We start from the raw sequence: 14,509 nt of genomic DNA, 5'->3' as shown, positions 1-14,509 counted from the left end.
CCCTGGGAACCAACACTCTACCTCTGTTTCTATGAGTTTGGCTTCTTCAGATTCCACCTGTAAGTGATATCATACAGTATTTTGCTTTCTCTGTCTGACATTTCACTTAGCGTAATGTCTTCAAGGTTTGTCCACATTGTCACCAATGGAAGGATTTCTTTCTTTCTCATAGATGAATAATATTTCATTGTGTACATATATATACACACAATGTGTGTTTATATATATGTATATATACATATATATATATATATATATATACCACATCTTCTTTCTCCATTCATCCCTTGACTAACACTTAGTTTCTTTCTTTGTCTTGGCTATTGTGAATAAAACTGCAATGAATATGGGAATGCAGATATCTCTTTAAGATCCTGTTTTCATTTCCTTTAAACATAAACCCAGAAGTGGGATTGATGGATCATATGGTTGTTCTATTTTTGCTTTTTGGGCAACCTCAATGCTGTTTTCCATAGTGGTTGTACCAATTTATATTCCCACCAACAGTGCACAAGTGTTCTCTTTTCTCTATGTCCTTGCCAACCCTTGTTATCACTTATCTTTTTGATTATAGCCATTCTGACAGGTGTGAGTGAGGTGATATCTGATTGTGGTTTTGATTTGCATTTTCCTGATATTAGTAAGGTCAAGCACTTTTTCATGTCCATGTTGACCATTTGTATGCCTTCTTTGGAAAAATATCTATTCAGTTCCTTTGCCCATTTTTAATCAAGGATTTTTTTTCTTTTTTTTTTTGCTATTAAGTTGTATCATTTCTTTATATGTCTTGGATATTAACCCTTTATGAGATATATGATTTGCAAATATTTTTTCTGATTCTGTAGGTTGCCTTTTCCTTTTGTTGGTTGTTTTTCTTCTGCTTTGCAGAAGCTTTTTAGTTTGAGGTAGTCCCACATATATTTTTGCTTTTGTTGCTTGTGCTTTTGGTGTCATATCCAGAAAAGTCATTACCAAGACCAATGTCAAAGAGCTTTTTCCCTATGTTTTCTTTTAGGATTTTATGGTTTCAGTTCTCATGTTTAAATGTTTAACCCACTTCAAGTTCATTTTTGTGAGGGATCTAAGATACGGGTCCAATTTCATTCTTCTGAATGTGGTTATACAGTTTTCCCCACACATTTTGTTGAAGAGACTATCGTTCCCCATTGAGTGTTCTTGGTCCCCTTGGCAAATATTAGTTGATCATATACGTGAAGATTTATTTCTGGACTCTCTATTTTGTTCCATTGGTTTATATGTTTATTTTTATGCCAGTACCACAATTGTTGGTTACTATAGCTTTGTAATATAGTTTAAAATCAAAAGAAGTGTGCTGCCTCTGGCTTTGTATTTCTTTCTCAGGATTGTTTTGGCTTTTTGAGGTATTCTGGGGCTCCTTACAAATTTTAGGATTGTTTTCTCTTATTTCTGTGAAAAATATCTTTGGAATTTAGGTAGGGATTGCATTGAATCTATAGATGTCTTTGAGTAATATAGACACTATAACAATGTTAATTTTTCTGATCCTTGAATATAAGATATTTTTCCATTTATGTGTGTCTTCTTCAATTGCTTTCATCAGAGACTGACAGTTTTCAGTGTACAAAGCTTTCACATCCTTGGTTAAATTTATTCCTCAGCATTTTATTGTTTTTGATGCTGTTGTGAATGGGATTGTTTTATTTATTTGTTTATAAGATGTTTTGTTGTTAGTGTTTAGAAATGCAGCTGTTTTCATATGTTGATTTTGTATCCTGCAACCTATTGAATTTGTTGATTAGTTCTAGCAGTTTTTTGGTGGAGTCTTTAGGGTTCTCTATACATAAAATGATATCATATGCAAGCAAAGACAATTTTACTTCTTCCTTTCCTATTTGGATGCTTTTTTTCCTTTTTCTTGCCTGATTGCTCTGGCTAGGATTTCCAGTGCTATGTGAATATGCATGATGAGAGTGGGCACCCTTGTTTTGTTTCTGATGTTGCAAGAAAAGCTTTCAACCTCTCACCTTTCAGTATCATGTTTGCCGTCACTTTGTCAGATATAGCTTTTATTGTGTTGAGCTGTGTTCCTTCAATACTCAATTTCTTGAGGGTGTTTTTTTATCATGAAAAGATATTGTATTTTGTCAGATGCTTTTTCTGCATCTACTCAAATGATCATATAATTTTTATCTTTTATTTTATTAATGTGGTGTGTCACATTGTTTGATTTTCATATGATGAGCCATTCTTGCTTCCCAGGGATAAATCCCATTTGATCATTTAATGGGCTGTTTAATTAAGTATGCTAATATTTTGTTGAGAAGTTTTACATCTATTCATCAGGAATATTGGTCTGTAATTTTTTTCTTTTGGTGCTGTTATCTGGCTTTGGTATCAGGGTAAGGCTGGCCTTGTAAAACGAGTTTGAGAGTATTCTTAGTACTTCAGTTTTGAAGAGTTTGAGGATCGATGTTAAATCTTCTTTAGTAAATGTTTGGTACAATTCACCAGTCAAATCAACTGGTTCTGAGATTTTCTGTGTTGGGAGGTTTTGAATTATTGATTCGATCTCCTTACTCATTATTGGTCTATTCAGATTTTCTGTTTTTTCATGAGTCAGTTTTGGTAGGCTATACATTTCTGTGAGTTTATTCATTTCTTCTAGGTTATCCAGTTTGTTGGTATATAATTGTTCATAGTAGTCTCTCATGATTCTTTGTATTTCTATGGTATCAGTTGTAATGTCTCCTCTTTCGTTTCTGATTTTATTTATTTATGTCCTCTCTCTTTTTTCTTAGTTTGTCTAGCTAAAGTTTTGTCAATTTTGTTTATCTTTTTTATAAAAACAACTCTTAGTTTCATTGATCTTTTCTATTGTTTTTCTCATCTCTATTTTATTTATTTCTGCTCCGATCTTTGTTATTTCCTTCCTTTCTCTATTTCTAAGGTAGAGAGATTACGCACTTAGGGACAAAGGACGCATAAAAATGTTTGGAACAATATTAAATCTATTTTAGCTGTACAATCTTGGGAAACTTTCCAGATACATATCTGTAAATCGTGTTATCCCATAGAAATACAATGTGAGACACCTCATGTAGTTTCCAATGTTCTAATTAAAAAAAAAAAATCAGGTGAAACTAATTTTAATATTGTATTTAACCTAAAATATCTAAAATATTATGTCAACAGGTGGTCAATATAAACTTTACTGAAGAGCTATTTTAAATCATTTTTTCCACACTAAGTGTTTAATCCAGTATGTACTTATACTTATATAACAGCTCAACTTAGACTTGCAACATTTCAAGTACTCAATAGCCCCTCGTGGTTCATGGAAACCTTATTAAATAGGGCCATTCTAATCTCAGTTTCTTCATCTCTAAAATGGAAATGCTAGCAATTTACTTTTATGAAGTGTTTTCTCTGTGTCTTTCATTATTCTAAATGCTTTACATATTCATCTAATGTAATTGTCAGGACAATCTTATGAAATAGGTAGTATTATTCTCCCCATTTTGGAAGACAAAATTGATACATTGTCTTGCCCAAAGACACAGAACTCAGAAGTGTTGGAAAGGGGTTTCCAATTCAGAAAATCAGACTTTATAAGCACATTATTTATCTCTATGCTCTACTACCTATTAAAATAAAAGATATTATCCTCAAATAATTCTAGCAATTAACTTAGATAACAAAAATACTCTAGTTATGAGAATTATATAATGCTGAGATTCCTAGCACACACTAAATGCTAAAAAATGCTCAGCAATAATAATGTTGTCAACTTTATCACAAAAGTATATGACTTACAAACAATGCTTATATTTGCCAACACATAAATTCTTTTGAATACTTAATCCATGAGTTCAAAAAAGAGAGGGATAACTTATAGCTAAATGAAGGAAAATAAAATGAAACCTTATGTTAATAACAGTATCCTGTTTTACATAAGATATATCTGTTGCCATTCAAATAAAATGTAAAGACCAGTCTGAGGTTTCCAGATCTCTCTGTCCAATGCTCATTTCGAAACCTTCCAGAATGAAAAAATTATTTTTATAAACTTGCACTTCTGAGAATATTCAAAACTTGGTGGAATGGCAAGTCTGCTATCCAGACATTGCCCATGGGTTTTCCCTCATTCTCCCAAAGGAGCAGAGGCCCTATATATTGCATCACTCACTCTGAGCATCTCCCAGGATCCAGGATTTACCCCAATGACTCCTATACTGCATAAATCTTGTTTCTCCTAGAATTTCAATGCCACTGTCACAAAAGAAAGAAGAGCCAGATCCATTTTCAAGATTGGCAAGAATATGTCTGCTGTGAGTGACAATTGTGCTTCAAGTCGCTGAAATATAGATGTTAGAATGGACAATGTGACTGATACATAACTTCTATAAATGATTTAGTGTCTTATGTAATAGGCAGAGGTTAATCTTGTACCCCACAGCAGTGATTTTCAAGTTATTTCACCGGCCTTTAAATGTGAACAACCTGAATGTGTTTTCCTTTTCTAGTTTGTATCCTTAAACTTCGTTATTATATCTTCATATGCCCAAAACCATTTTTCTGAGCTATCTGTAATATGAAGCACTGAGGTGGAAAGTGATGGTGACATTGTGGACGTGGAACTGATTCTTTTGATGATGCCAATGATCTAATAACAAGGAGGTTTCATATGTAGTTAATTTATATGTAAAATTAATTTAGTTGCTATTTTAGGGCAAATTCAGCTTCTGAAAAATACAAACACTGGTCTTACGTCTAAGGAGCTATTGTACTAATCTAATTGTTCTTATAGCTGTTATTTCTGACTTTACATTGTCAGTAGAAAATACATATGAATCTTAATCAACAGTTACATACATTTTTCCTTTAGAGGTTTCTATCCATGTCTGTTCTACCTGATTCCAAAATCAGTAACTCCACCTTTCTCCTTACGGGTTTCCCTGGCCTGGAACGGGAATACCCCTGGCTCTCCATCCCCTTCTCTTGTATCTACACTATGGTCCTTTCAGGGAACTGCCTAGTGCTCCATGTGATCCACACTGAGCCAAGCCTACATGAGCCCATGTTCTACTTCCTGGCCATGCTGGCCCTCACTGACCTCTGCATGGGGCTGTCCACAGTGCACACGGTGCTGGGACTCCTGTGCGGGCTCAGCCAGGAGATTAGTCTGGATGTCTGCATTGCTCAAACCTTCTTTGTTCATGGTCTATCGTGCATGGAGTCTGGAGTCCTTCTTGCCATGGCCTTTGATCGCTTTACTGCAATTTGCTATTCTCTGAGATATACATCCATTCTCACCAATACCAGAATCATCAGCATTGGTATGGCCATTTTAGGGAGGAGTTTCCTGTTCATTACTGCTCCCATTGTCCGCCTGAAGTTCTTCCATTACTGCCGTCCCCACATTCTCTCCCACTCTTTCTGCCTGCATCAGGATCTACTCCGGCTAGCCTGCTCTGACATCCGCTTCAACAGTTTCTATGCCTTAGCCCTGGTGATCTGCACACTGTTTTTGGATTCAGTGCTGATTCTCATCTCCTACATCTTGATCTTGCACTCAGTCTTGACTATTGCATCCCGGGAGGAGAGACTCAAGGCCTTGCAGACTTGTGTCTCCCACATCTGCGCAGTCTTGGTTTTCTATATCCCAATCATTGGTCTGACTATGGTGCATCGCTTTGGGAAGCACCTGTCTCCTGCGGTCCATGTCCTCATGGGCAACATCTATATTCTTCTCCCACCTTTGATGAACCCCATCATCTACAGTGTCAAGACCCAACAAATCCGTAGCAGGATCCAGAGATGGTTCACCAAACAAAACTGAGTACTAGAAGTTTAATATGTTTTAGGGAATGGAGGGTAGTATTTGCAAGAGGAATGACTAGTAATGATTTGTAGCAGTAATAATAAATGGATATATGATACTTAAGAGGTTAAAGGCATATTTATAGTCATTTCCTAATTTAGTTTTCCAAAGCCAGAAAAATAGGCAGAGAAAGCATTACTGATCTTATTTCTTTATGTTAAAATTAAGCATGTTAACTAAAGTGAATTACATTCCATAGTGTGCCAATGAGCATTTGCCTGGATAATTACTAAATTTTTAGTACCATCTATACTGTTTGAATTCTAGTTGAGTGTGATTTCATTTTTGCATGTCACTGTTACATGTGTGCATTTGCTATGTATGAGACAAGCAGCTTTTACATATTACTATCATGTGTCACAAGTTGACTCTCTTGAGATCGTTCATACCTCTTCTACCTATAATTGAACAAAACTGTCTGGAGACCTGATCCTGTTTCATCTAATAGAACGTATGATATTGGTAGATTAGATTACATAGCTTAACGCAAAAGCTTTGGTGAACAATGACACTGAATCAGCTATCACATCTCTACATATCCTACCCCACACCCCAAATACATACATTTGTACATTGTAACGAATACAGAATAATTTAGGATGCTCATGAGACTTGTCAATTGACTCTCATCTTGGTGTCAGCATACGTGGAATTTTAAGACGGTTTGATCAGTTCCTTCATTTTTAGGAGAGGATGCTGAGACACAAAGATATTAAGTGACACATTAGTAGTTAAACTGGTAATAAAATTGTGGTTTTGAGAAACTTTTGAGCACATGTTCCATTTCTAAGTCTTATCTTCTTCATAGACAAAATTAGGGAATTCAACTCAATCATCAAATGCAGGTGTAAATTTTTTGGGTCCTTGCTTTTTAAAATAATATTGACTTCTCTCCCAGTTAAAAAAAAGTTAAGAAAAACCATGGTATCAGTCTTAAGATTTTTTTTCTTTCTTGGAATATTGTCACTTACTCATGGTTACGTACAAGCCGTGGCTGGAGGAGCAGAGTTATCAGCATAGCCTTACTGCTGTTAAGCTATGTACACTAGGGGAAGCAAATTGTCACACATTCACCTTCAAGCATATAAAATTTCATCAATAATATTCTAAAGAATATAAAAATATTCAATTTCTGGAATTGAAGTTTGAGTTGTTATCTTTTAGTTTGTCTTTCATTGGTTTGTTATTAGAAAACTATGATTGGCTTTTCTTTTGAATTCAAAGACTCTGAGTTTATATTTGTGACTCTTGCCTTTCAGAACTGTCACCATTCACCCTCCATGCACATCCCTACAGCTCAGACTGCCTAAACAGCTCTGCCCTGTCATATAACTTTCCCTTGATTGTTTCCTGCCTTTAGAGCTCCCTGTAATGGCATTTCTTTATTTCAGGATGCCTTTCTCCCCTGTCAGTCCCATTCTTCTCCTTGTAGCCCATTTCCTAATGATCCTATTTGCAAATCAATGGTAATTAACCTGTTCTAGTTACAGTGAAGAATTACACAATGTATTCCTCCTCTTTGCTTGGGGAATTTGAGAAATAGGGGCAGGAAGGAACCTTCACATTCAACTGTGATGTTGATTAATGATGATAATGTAAATGGTCCCTATCATATATACATTAAGGTTTTCATTAAACAAAATGCTTTATGGGTATTATAAGTCAGATTTAGAAGTATGAATAACTCTCTGAGTTAGCCAAGGGATATTATTGTCTGCATTTTACACAACAGTAAAACGGATTTGGGGAACTTTAAATTTTGTGTAAGTTGAGTTTTTTATCCTCCATAAATATGTCTAAGAAAAGAAGAAGTTTTCTAATAGTCAAGCTTCTATACAATTTCATATTATAAGGTGACTGCTCAATTTCTTTATTCTAAAAACTGACTAGAAGACATGTTAGATTGAAAAGAAACCAAGTGAAGGATAGCAAAAAGGAAAGATTTTGAATAAAAGTGATTTATGAAAGTCTGAGACAAAAATGCTGTGTTTACACATTCATACCTTATTTTCATTAAGTTATAACTCAAGTGAAAACTTATAATTAGAAATTAGCTTTAATTCATTATGTGTATATGTTTGGATATATATCTATATATGTGTATTTGTATTTATGTATACATTTATATGTATATATAGTTGATCGTCATTATTCTCAGATTCCGTATTCGTGAATTCACCTACTTGTTAAAATGTTTTTGGAAACCCCAAATCAATACCTATGATACTTTCACTATCATTAGTGACATGCACAGAGCAGCAAAAAATTTGAGTTGCCCAACACACATGCACTCAGCTGAGGTTGGAAAAGGTGACATTCTGCCTTCTTGTTTCAGCTCTTATACTGTAAGTGAGTATCCTCTTTTGCCATCCATTTAATGCTATGTTTTTCTCATTTTTGTGCTTTTTGTTGGTGATTTCACTGTTTAAAATGGCCCCCAAGCATAATGTTGGAGTGCTGTCTAGTGTTCCTAAACACAAGGCTGTGATGTGCCTTATGGAGAAAATACATGTGTTAGATAAGCTTCCTTTAGTCTTGTGTTACAGCATTGTTGTCTGTGAGTTCAACGTTAAGAAATCAAAACTACTGTGCATCCAGAAAAAGGAAGAGGAAATTTCCCATCCCGGGTACGAGGCTGCCCCAACAAGTGCTAAAGTAACATCTACAGTGTGTGATGAAGCAATGGAAAAGTGGCGAAATTTGTGGATTCATGAGATGATGATCAATTAAATAAAGTGTAGTGGACAGCACTGTTGTGAGGGTGAAATTCGAAGAAATTTACAGACACGTGACTCAGGGTCAGGAAAATGTTAAACCCTTCTCAGCTAGTGTTTTATTATAATGAAATACTGCATGTAATTCACTATTTGTAAGAAACATAAATTAAAGGTGTTTAATATATATCAAAATGTGTCTTTAAACAGAAACACACACACAAAGGTTATGTATTAATTGACTGATGAAAATGTCACCAGAGGCTCAAAGAAACTTAATGCTGTATTTCTCCAGAGGATAAATGGTTCAGAATTTACTAATACAGTGTTTGCAATGACTTCACAGAACACAACTGTAGCAAATAATGAAAATGGAATGTATATATATAAATATATGTATACGCATATACAGCACAGCTATAAAAGATATATATATACACACACAAATGTTTATTACATCATTGATATGTCTGAACAAATGTCTATTTAGAGAAAAAATTAATTGAATTATGTTAATTCTATAATAGTCAATGTCATGGGCATTTTAAAAATGAAAAAAAGTCCAAAAGTTGTAATTTAGAGAGCTCTCTGTATTATTATATCAGTAGCTGAAAAACTGCTGTAGAACGATATTCATGATACGAACTCATTTTTATTTAAAATAATTCTACATATATTCAGATATAAAAAAACCTGAATATCACACATATCAGTTAAACTCTAATGAGGGAGCACGGAGAGAGGACAGAAGAAGAAGCATTTTACATCGTTTGGGTTTTATACAGTAAATGGCATTGTTTCAATTTAAATAAATTTCTACTTATTCAAAGGAGAGCATTGTATGAAATTTTCATGGGATATAGTATAATTTTAACTTGTTAATTTATTTTTCATAAACATAGGCATGACAATTTCACATATATTAAAGGCCACATATAAAATTCGTGATGGGCCGTTTTCTAAAAATAACAAGAAATGCATTAAAAAGGGAAAAATAAGGTAAATAAAAAGTGTTTTGTGTATAAAATTTAACTATAATTCAGTCAAGAGGAACAGAAAGGAGAAACTAGAGGCAAATGTTCACCCAATGAACAAGTAAATAAAGTACATAAAAAAGAAGTTAAAAGCATCAGAGACATTCTGAAGCAATAAGACTACAGAGAGGAGGATTTCAGAGGACAGAGAAAGCTGACTTTCTGAAGCCACATTTGCCGAGAGCCATCTGTCGCTTCTGGGGATGAGGCAAGAGGCCAAGAAGAAAAATTTTCCTGGCAGTAAACTAATTCTGAGGGTCAGAAAAACAGAGACTTGGAATTCTGGCAGAAAGTAGGCAATATAAGGATCTCACTCCAGGTGAGAGAGGAGGAACCCAGACCTAAGGCTGACAATGGGCTAGTTTTTACACATCTGCTAAACTCCGAAACTGCATGGAAAGGGAAGCCAAAAAAGTAAGGAATTCAAAAATAAAGAAGGAGTTTTTGGCTGTCTTGCCTTCCTTGACAGGCAAGGCTCAGAGTCCAGGGTGTGAACTGTACACCTAGCTCACAGTTGAAAACCCTAGCAGAGAAAGCCTTAGACGCAAGACTGCCACTGGCCAATAAAGTGGTAGAATAAGCCCCAACTCAGCTAAATCCTCGATTAGATTAAGTTGATAAATCCTGATGGGGCTTATCACAGAGCAAGAGGTGAACTATCACTGGAGGAAAATATAACTTCCTCTGGGCTTCATAATATTTTGTACATAATGTCTGACACTCAATCAGAAATTACTAGGCATGGCAAGAGACAGGAACATGAGTTCAAAAACGAGGAGAAAAACAATCAACAGAAACAGACCCACCTATATTTCTTGTATTTATTATAATTAGCAGTCAAAGATTTTCAAGTAATGAAATTTAACATATTCAAGAAATAAAGGAAAAGATGGGAACTAAATACATACATACATAAATACAGAAAAATGAAAGAGATTTCACCAGAGAAATAGAATATGCTAAAAGTTAAAATAAAAGTAAAGAGAGAGAGAGATAGAATGAATCAGGTGGACATTATAAAACTACAATAACTAAACCTAATAATTCAGGAAAACAGAATTATAGAGAAGACAGGATTAGTGAGCCAGTAGAAAGATTACTAGAAAATAACAAAACTGAGACTTTAAGGCAGCATGCGCCACTAGAGAAAGATAAATATTTCACCGTGATAAAAAGTTCAAGCAACTAGGAAGACGTATTAACTTGAAATCTTTGTGCGGTCAATAAATGGAAGTGTCTAACTCTCATTGCTTAAAAATACACAAAGCAAAAAATCAGCAGCTCTAACAGAAGAAACAGACTGATCCACATTCAAGGTGGGACATATTAACACACTTCTATCAAAAGCTGAAAAGACAATCAAGCAAATGTAAGGTTATAAATGATAAAATCAAATAAAATGAACAAATGACTCTACACAAACAAATATATATGTATCTGTATATAGATACAGATATATAAATAATACTTCATTCAACAAGTACGGGTCAACAAAAAGTGATCATAGACTGGGGCATGAAAAAAACCTTAAATTTATATTTTTAAATTGCATTTTAGGGTGATATTAATAAACTATTTAAAAAGTAGTGGCACAATATTTCTACTCAAGTACAACAGCAGTGATGAGGGTTTTCATGATAATGATGATGATGGTGATGATGACGACCATAATAATCTCTGAGTCCTTACCAGTTACCAAGCCCCATGTGAAGGGCATTACATAAACATATCCATTATATCATGTACACTATGAGAACCACTATCTATAGTTCCCAATGAGATATAAGTTATTCTTCCATATTTAGACATTAGGCAGCTAAATTTGTCAAAAAATAAATTGTTTTCCAATGCATATAGTTAGGATGTGGAAAAATAAAGTTTAGAACCAAGCTCATTTTAACTCCAGAACTCATGCACATAACTAACTTCTTCAATGATTATTTTCCTACTATATTGGAATCTGCTTTTTCTATCAAATATTCTTGGCAAAAATTTGAATATTTTCCCTCATTTATAATGGGCTTGCGAAATGAAGTTACTTTATGAAATATTATTGTTAGTACACATGCATCTTAATGCAAGACAAAATGAATTTTATGTTAAAAAAAAATTAAAAACCTTGGGAAACCAATACATTGAGGATTCTAGCCTCCAAAATTCCTGTCCAAGTTTCTTAGGTCTTCATCCCTCTTACGTCAAAGCATTATTGTTTGTTAAATCAAGAAAATGATTGAACAAAACTTTAGAAAAAATATTGCCTACAATAAGTCTAAAACTTGCCTTCACATTCATTAAAAAAAAAAACAAATACCAGAGCTTTTCTCAAATTGCTTTGTATACAAATGAAGAAACTAAAAGAACACTTAAGAACATAAAACATTAAGCATAGTATTTTACAACCTAGTCCTAGATTTTTGGAGCAAACATATTTTATGTCATGAGATTCACCAATTTGATTATAGCATGAATTACTTAATAGGGACAGGCTTCAAGAAGAAGGGGATAGGGCCGGCCCCGTGGCTTAGCGGTTAAATGGGCACACTCTGTTACTGGTGGCCCGGGTTCAGATCCCAGGCGCGCACTGACGCACCGCTTCTCTGACCATGCTCAGGCCGCGTCCCACGTACAGAAAGTAGAGGGATGTGCAACTATGGCATACAACTATCTACTAGGGTTTTGGGGAAAAAAACAAAAAGGAGGAGGATTGGCTATAGATGTTAGAGCTGGTCTTCCTCAGCAAAAAGAGGAGGATTAGCATCGATGTTAGCTTGGGGTTGATCTTCCTCAAAAAAAAAAAAAAAAAAAAAAGAAGGGGATATTTATAGACATTTATTTCAGATAAAGTTCAGATTATATTTAACAAGAAGGCATATTCAGGGGGTTGATTTTAATGAGACAAAGTAAACATTAAAGAAGATTTTAGAATAATTGGAGAAACAATGTAGAGGGACTTGTATATTACATAAAGGAGGTTGATCTTGGTGCTCTGAGTACAAAAGAATCAACATTAAGTATTACATTCTACTATGATCTGCAGGAGGATCTCTACATTTGTCAATTCCACCCAGACCTGGCCTGAGGTGATGACGAGAGTCATGTATTCTGACTCTTCCTACAGCTAAGCATTTAGTCTTTCAGTACCTTATTTGCTCTTCTATTTTTCTTAATTTCTTCTAACAGCCTTCTGACTTAAGGTCAATAACCTGTGGAATTTTTTTAATGCACTCATTTATATATTTATTAACTTATTCATCAAGCATGATGATACTCCAAACAATTGACTGGACATTCAGAACACATATGCTCAATAGATGAGCAATTAAATCCATAGAGGGAGATATTTCCATCAAATGTCAAGCCTGGTTTTTGGAACAGAATATTTTTACTACCTTATCTCGGATGTGCTTGGTCTTTACCCCATAGACAAAGGAGTTGAGGAAAGGTGGAACCAGTAGATAAAGGTTGGACAAAGTGATATGTATATATGATGGGCTATAAGACCCAGATCTGTGAGTAAAAAAGGAGAAAAAAGCAAGGAGATAGAATTGGAAGAAGACACATATGTGGGGAATACAAGTATTAAATGCCTTAAGACATGCCTCTTTCTGGGGCAGGTGAAAGACAGTAATAAATATTTGTATATAGGAGAGGGTGGTCAAAATGAAGTCAAGGCCACCAATGATAAAAGCTCCAAGGAGACCATAGAATTTATTGATGTACACATCTTCGGTGGCAAGCTTCACAAGGGCCATGTGTTCACAGTAAGTGTAGGATATTAACCTTGTTTGGTAAAGTTTCAGAAGGCACTTAATGAGCAATAGACATGGATTTACCAGAATGGCAGGCCACAATGTCACCCCAACTCCAACATGAGTGACTAGTTGTTGAGTGAATATGGTAGCATGCCTCAGAGGATAACAGATTGCTATATAGTGGTCCAGAGCCATGGCCAGCAGGACTCCTGATTCAATACCCTGAAATGTGTGGATAAGCCACATCTGAAATAGGCAAACATCAAAATAGATCTCTGGCAAGTGAAACCAAAATATTCCAAGTATCTTGGGGACAATGCTGGTGCTAAGTGCAACGTCTGTGGCTCCCAACATGGCCAGGAAGATATACAAAGGCTCATGGAGACTGGGTTCAGTTTTGATGATGATCAAAATTTCCTATCAAAGAGATAGGAATTTCCTATCAAAGCAGTGATGTACATAGCACAGAATGGAATCCCAATCCAACACTGTACAGTTTCCAGGCCAGGGATCCCAATAAAGGTCAGCACAGAGGGCATGAACACAGTGCCATTTGTAATAGACATGGCGGTTCAGGGGCCTTCTTAGCAAGCAAGCAAGTCTGCAAGACTGTGATTTTCTGTACTCTAATAAACCCTATTCTCATTCAGTCGCACAATTATTGAATGACAGAAATAGGGGAATCAACTTCATCAGCTTACTTATCATTTTTTTAAATGAAGGAGAAAATGACAATATGGAGACCCACAGAAAGGTTCAACAGTATACACTTTAGCAAAATCATCCACCCACACTCAGTGATATCCACAGTGTGAAAACTGAGTAACTGGACACCATGCCTGTGAAGGGGTCCACATGATCAGGCTGCTTAGTGGTGTCCTCCTTCCTCGCCCACTCCATCTTTTGTTTCTTCTAATCTCGTCAAGGAAATCCGGAAAAAAAAAAAAAAAAAAGAGAAGTCATTGGAATGATACTTTAGACAGAGAAACACCAAAATCTACTGTACTCATTTTCTCTCCTCCCCACTTTCTCTTTTGTCTTTACCTTCCATTAACTTTAGCAGGGCTTGATATTTCTCCAAAACACACCAACACTTCTTTGATAAAATGTCAGTAGAAGACCCCTTTCTAGGGTTATGACTCCACT

At 35.2% G+C, this 14,509-nt stretch overlaps 2 protein-coding genes across 2 annotated transcripts; one reads left to right on the top strand and one right to left on the bottom strand.

The window, feature by feature from the left end:
• Positions 1 to 4,879: 4,879 nt before the first annotated feature.
• LOC101405524 (olfactory receptor 51V1-like) lies at positions 4,880 to 5,821 on the top strand. Its single transcript, XM_004434109.2, has one exon. It carries the CDS (start codon positions 4,880 to 4,882, stop codon positions 5,819 to 5,821), a length of 942 nt encoding a protein of 313 aa, XP_004434166.2.
• Positions 5,822 to 12,964: 7,143 nt separating this feature from the next.
• On the bottom strand, positions 12,965 to 13,929 carry LOC101405259 (olfactory receptor 52A5-like). Its single transcript, XM_014790154.2, is given in 2 exon segments — positions 12,965 to 13,786; positions 13,789 to 13,929. Coding segments are annotated over 2 exon segments (963 nt in total).
• Between the last annotated feature and the right edge of the window lie 580 nt (positions 13,930 to 14,509).

This window comes from Ceratotherium simum, chromosome 7 (genome assembly GCF_057802395.1).
Source record: "Ceratotherium simum simum isolate JZ-2026a chromosome 7, ASM5780239v1, whole genome shotgun sequence".
Lineage (NCBI taxonomy): Eukaryota > Metazoa > Chordata > Mammalia > Perissodactyla > Rhinocerotidae > Ceratotherium > Ceratotherium simum.
The sequence above is the reverse complement of the archived record's forward strand: the minus strand, read 5'-3'. Positions and strand labels throughout refer to the sequence as shown.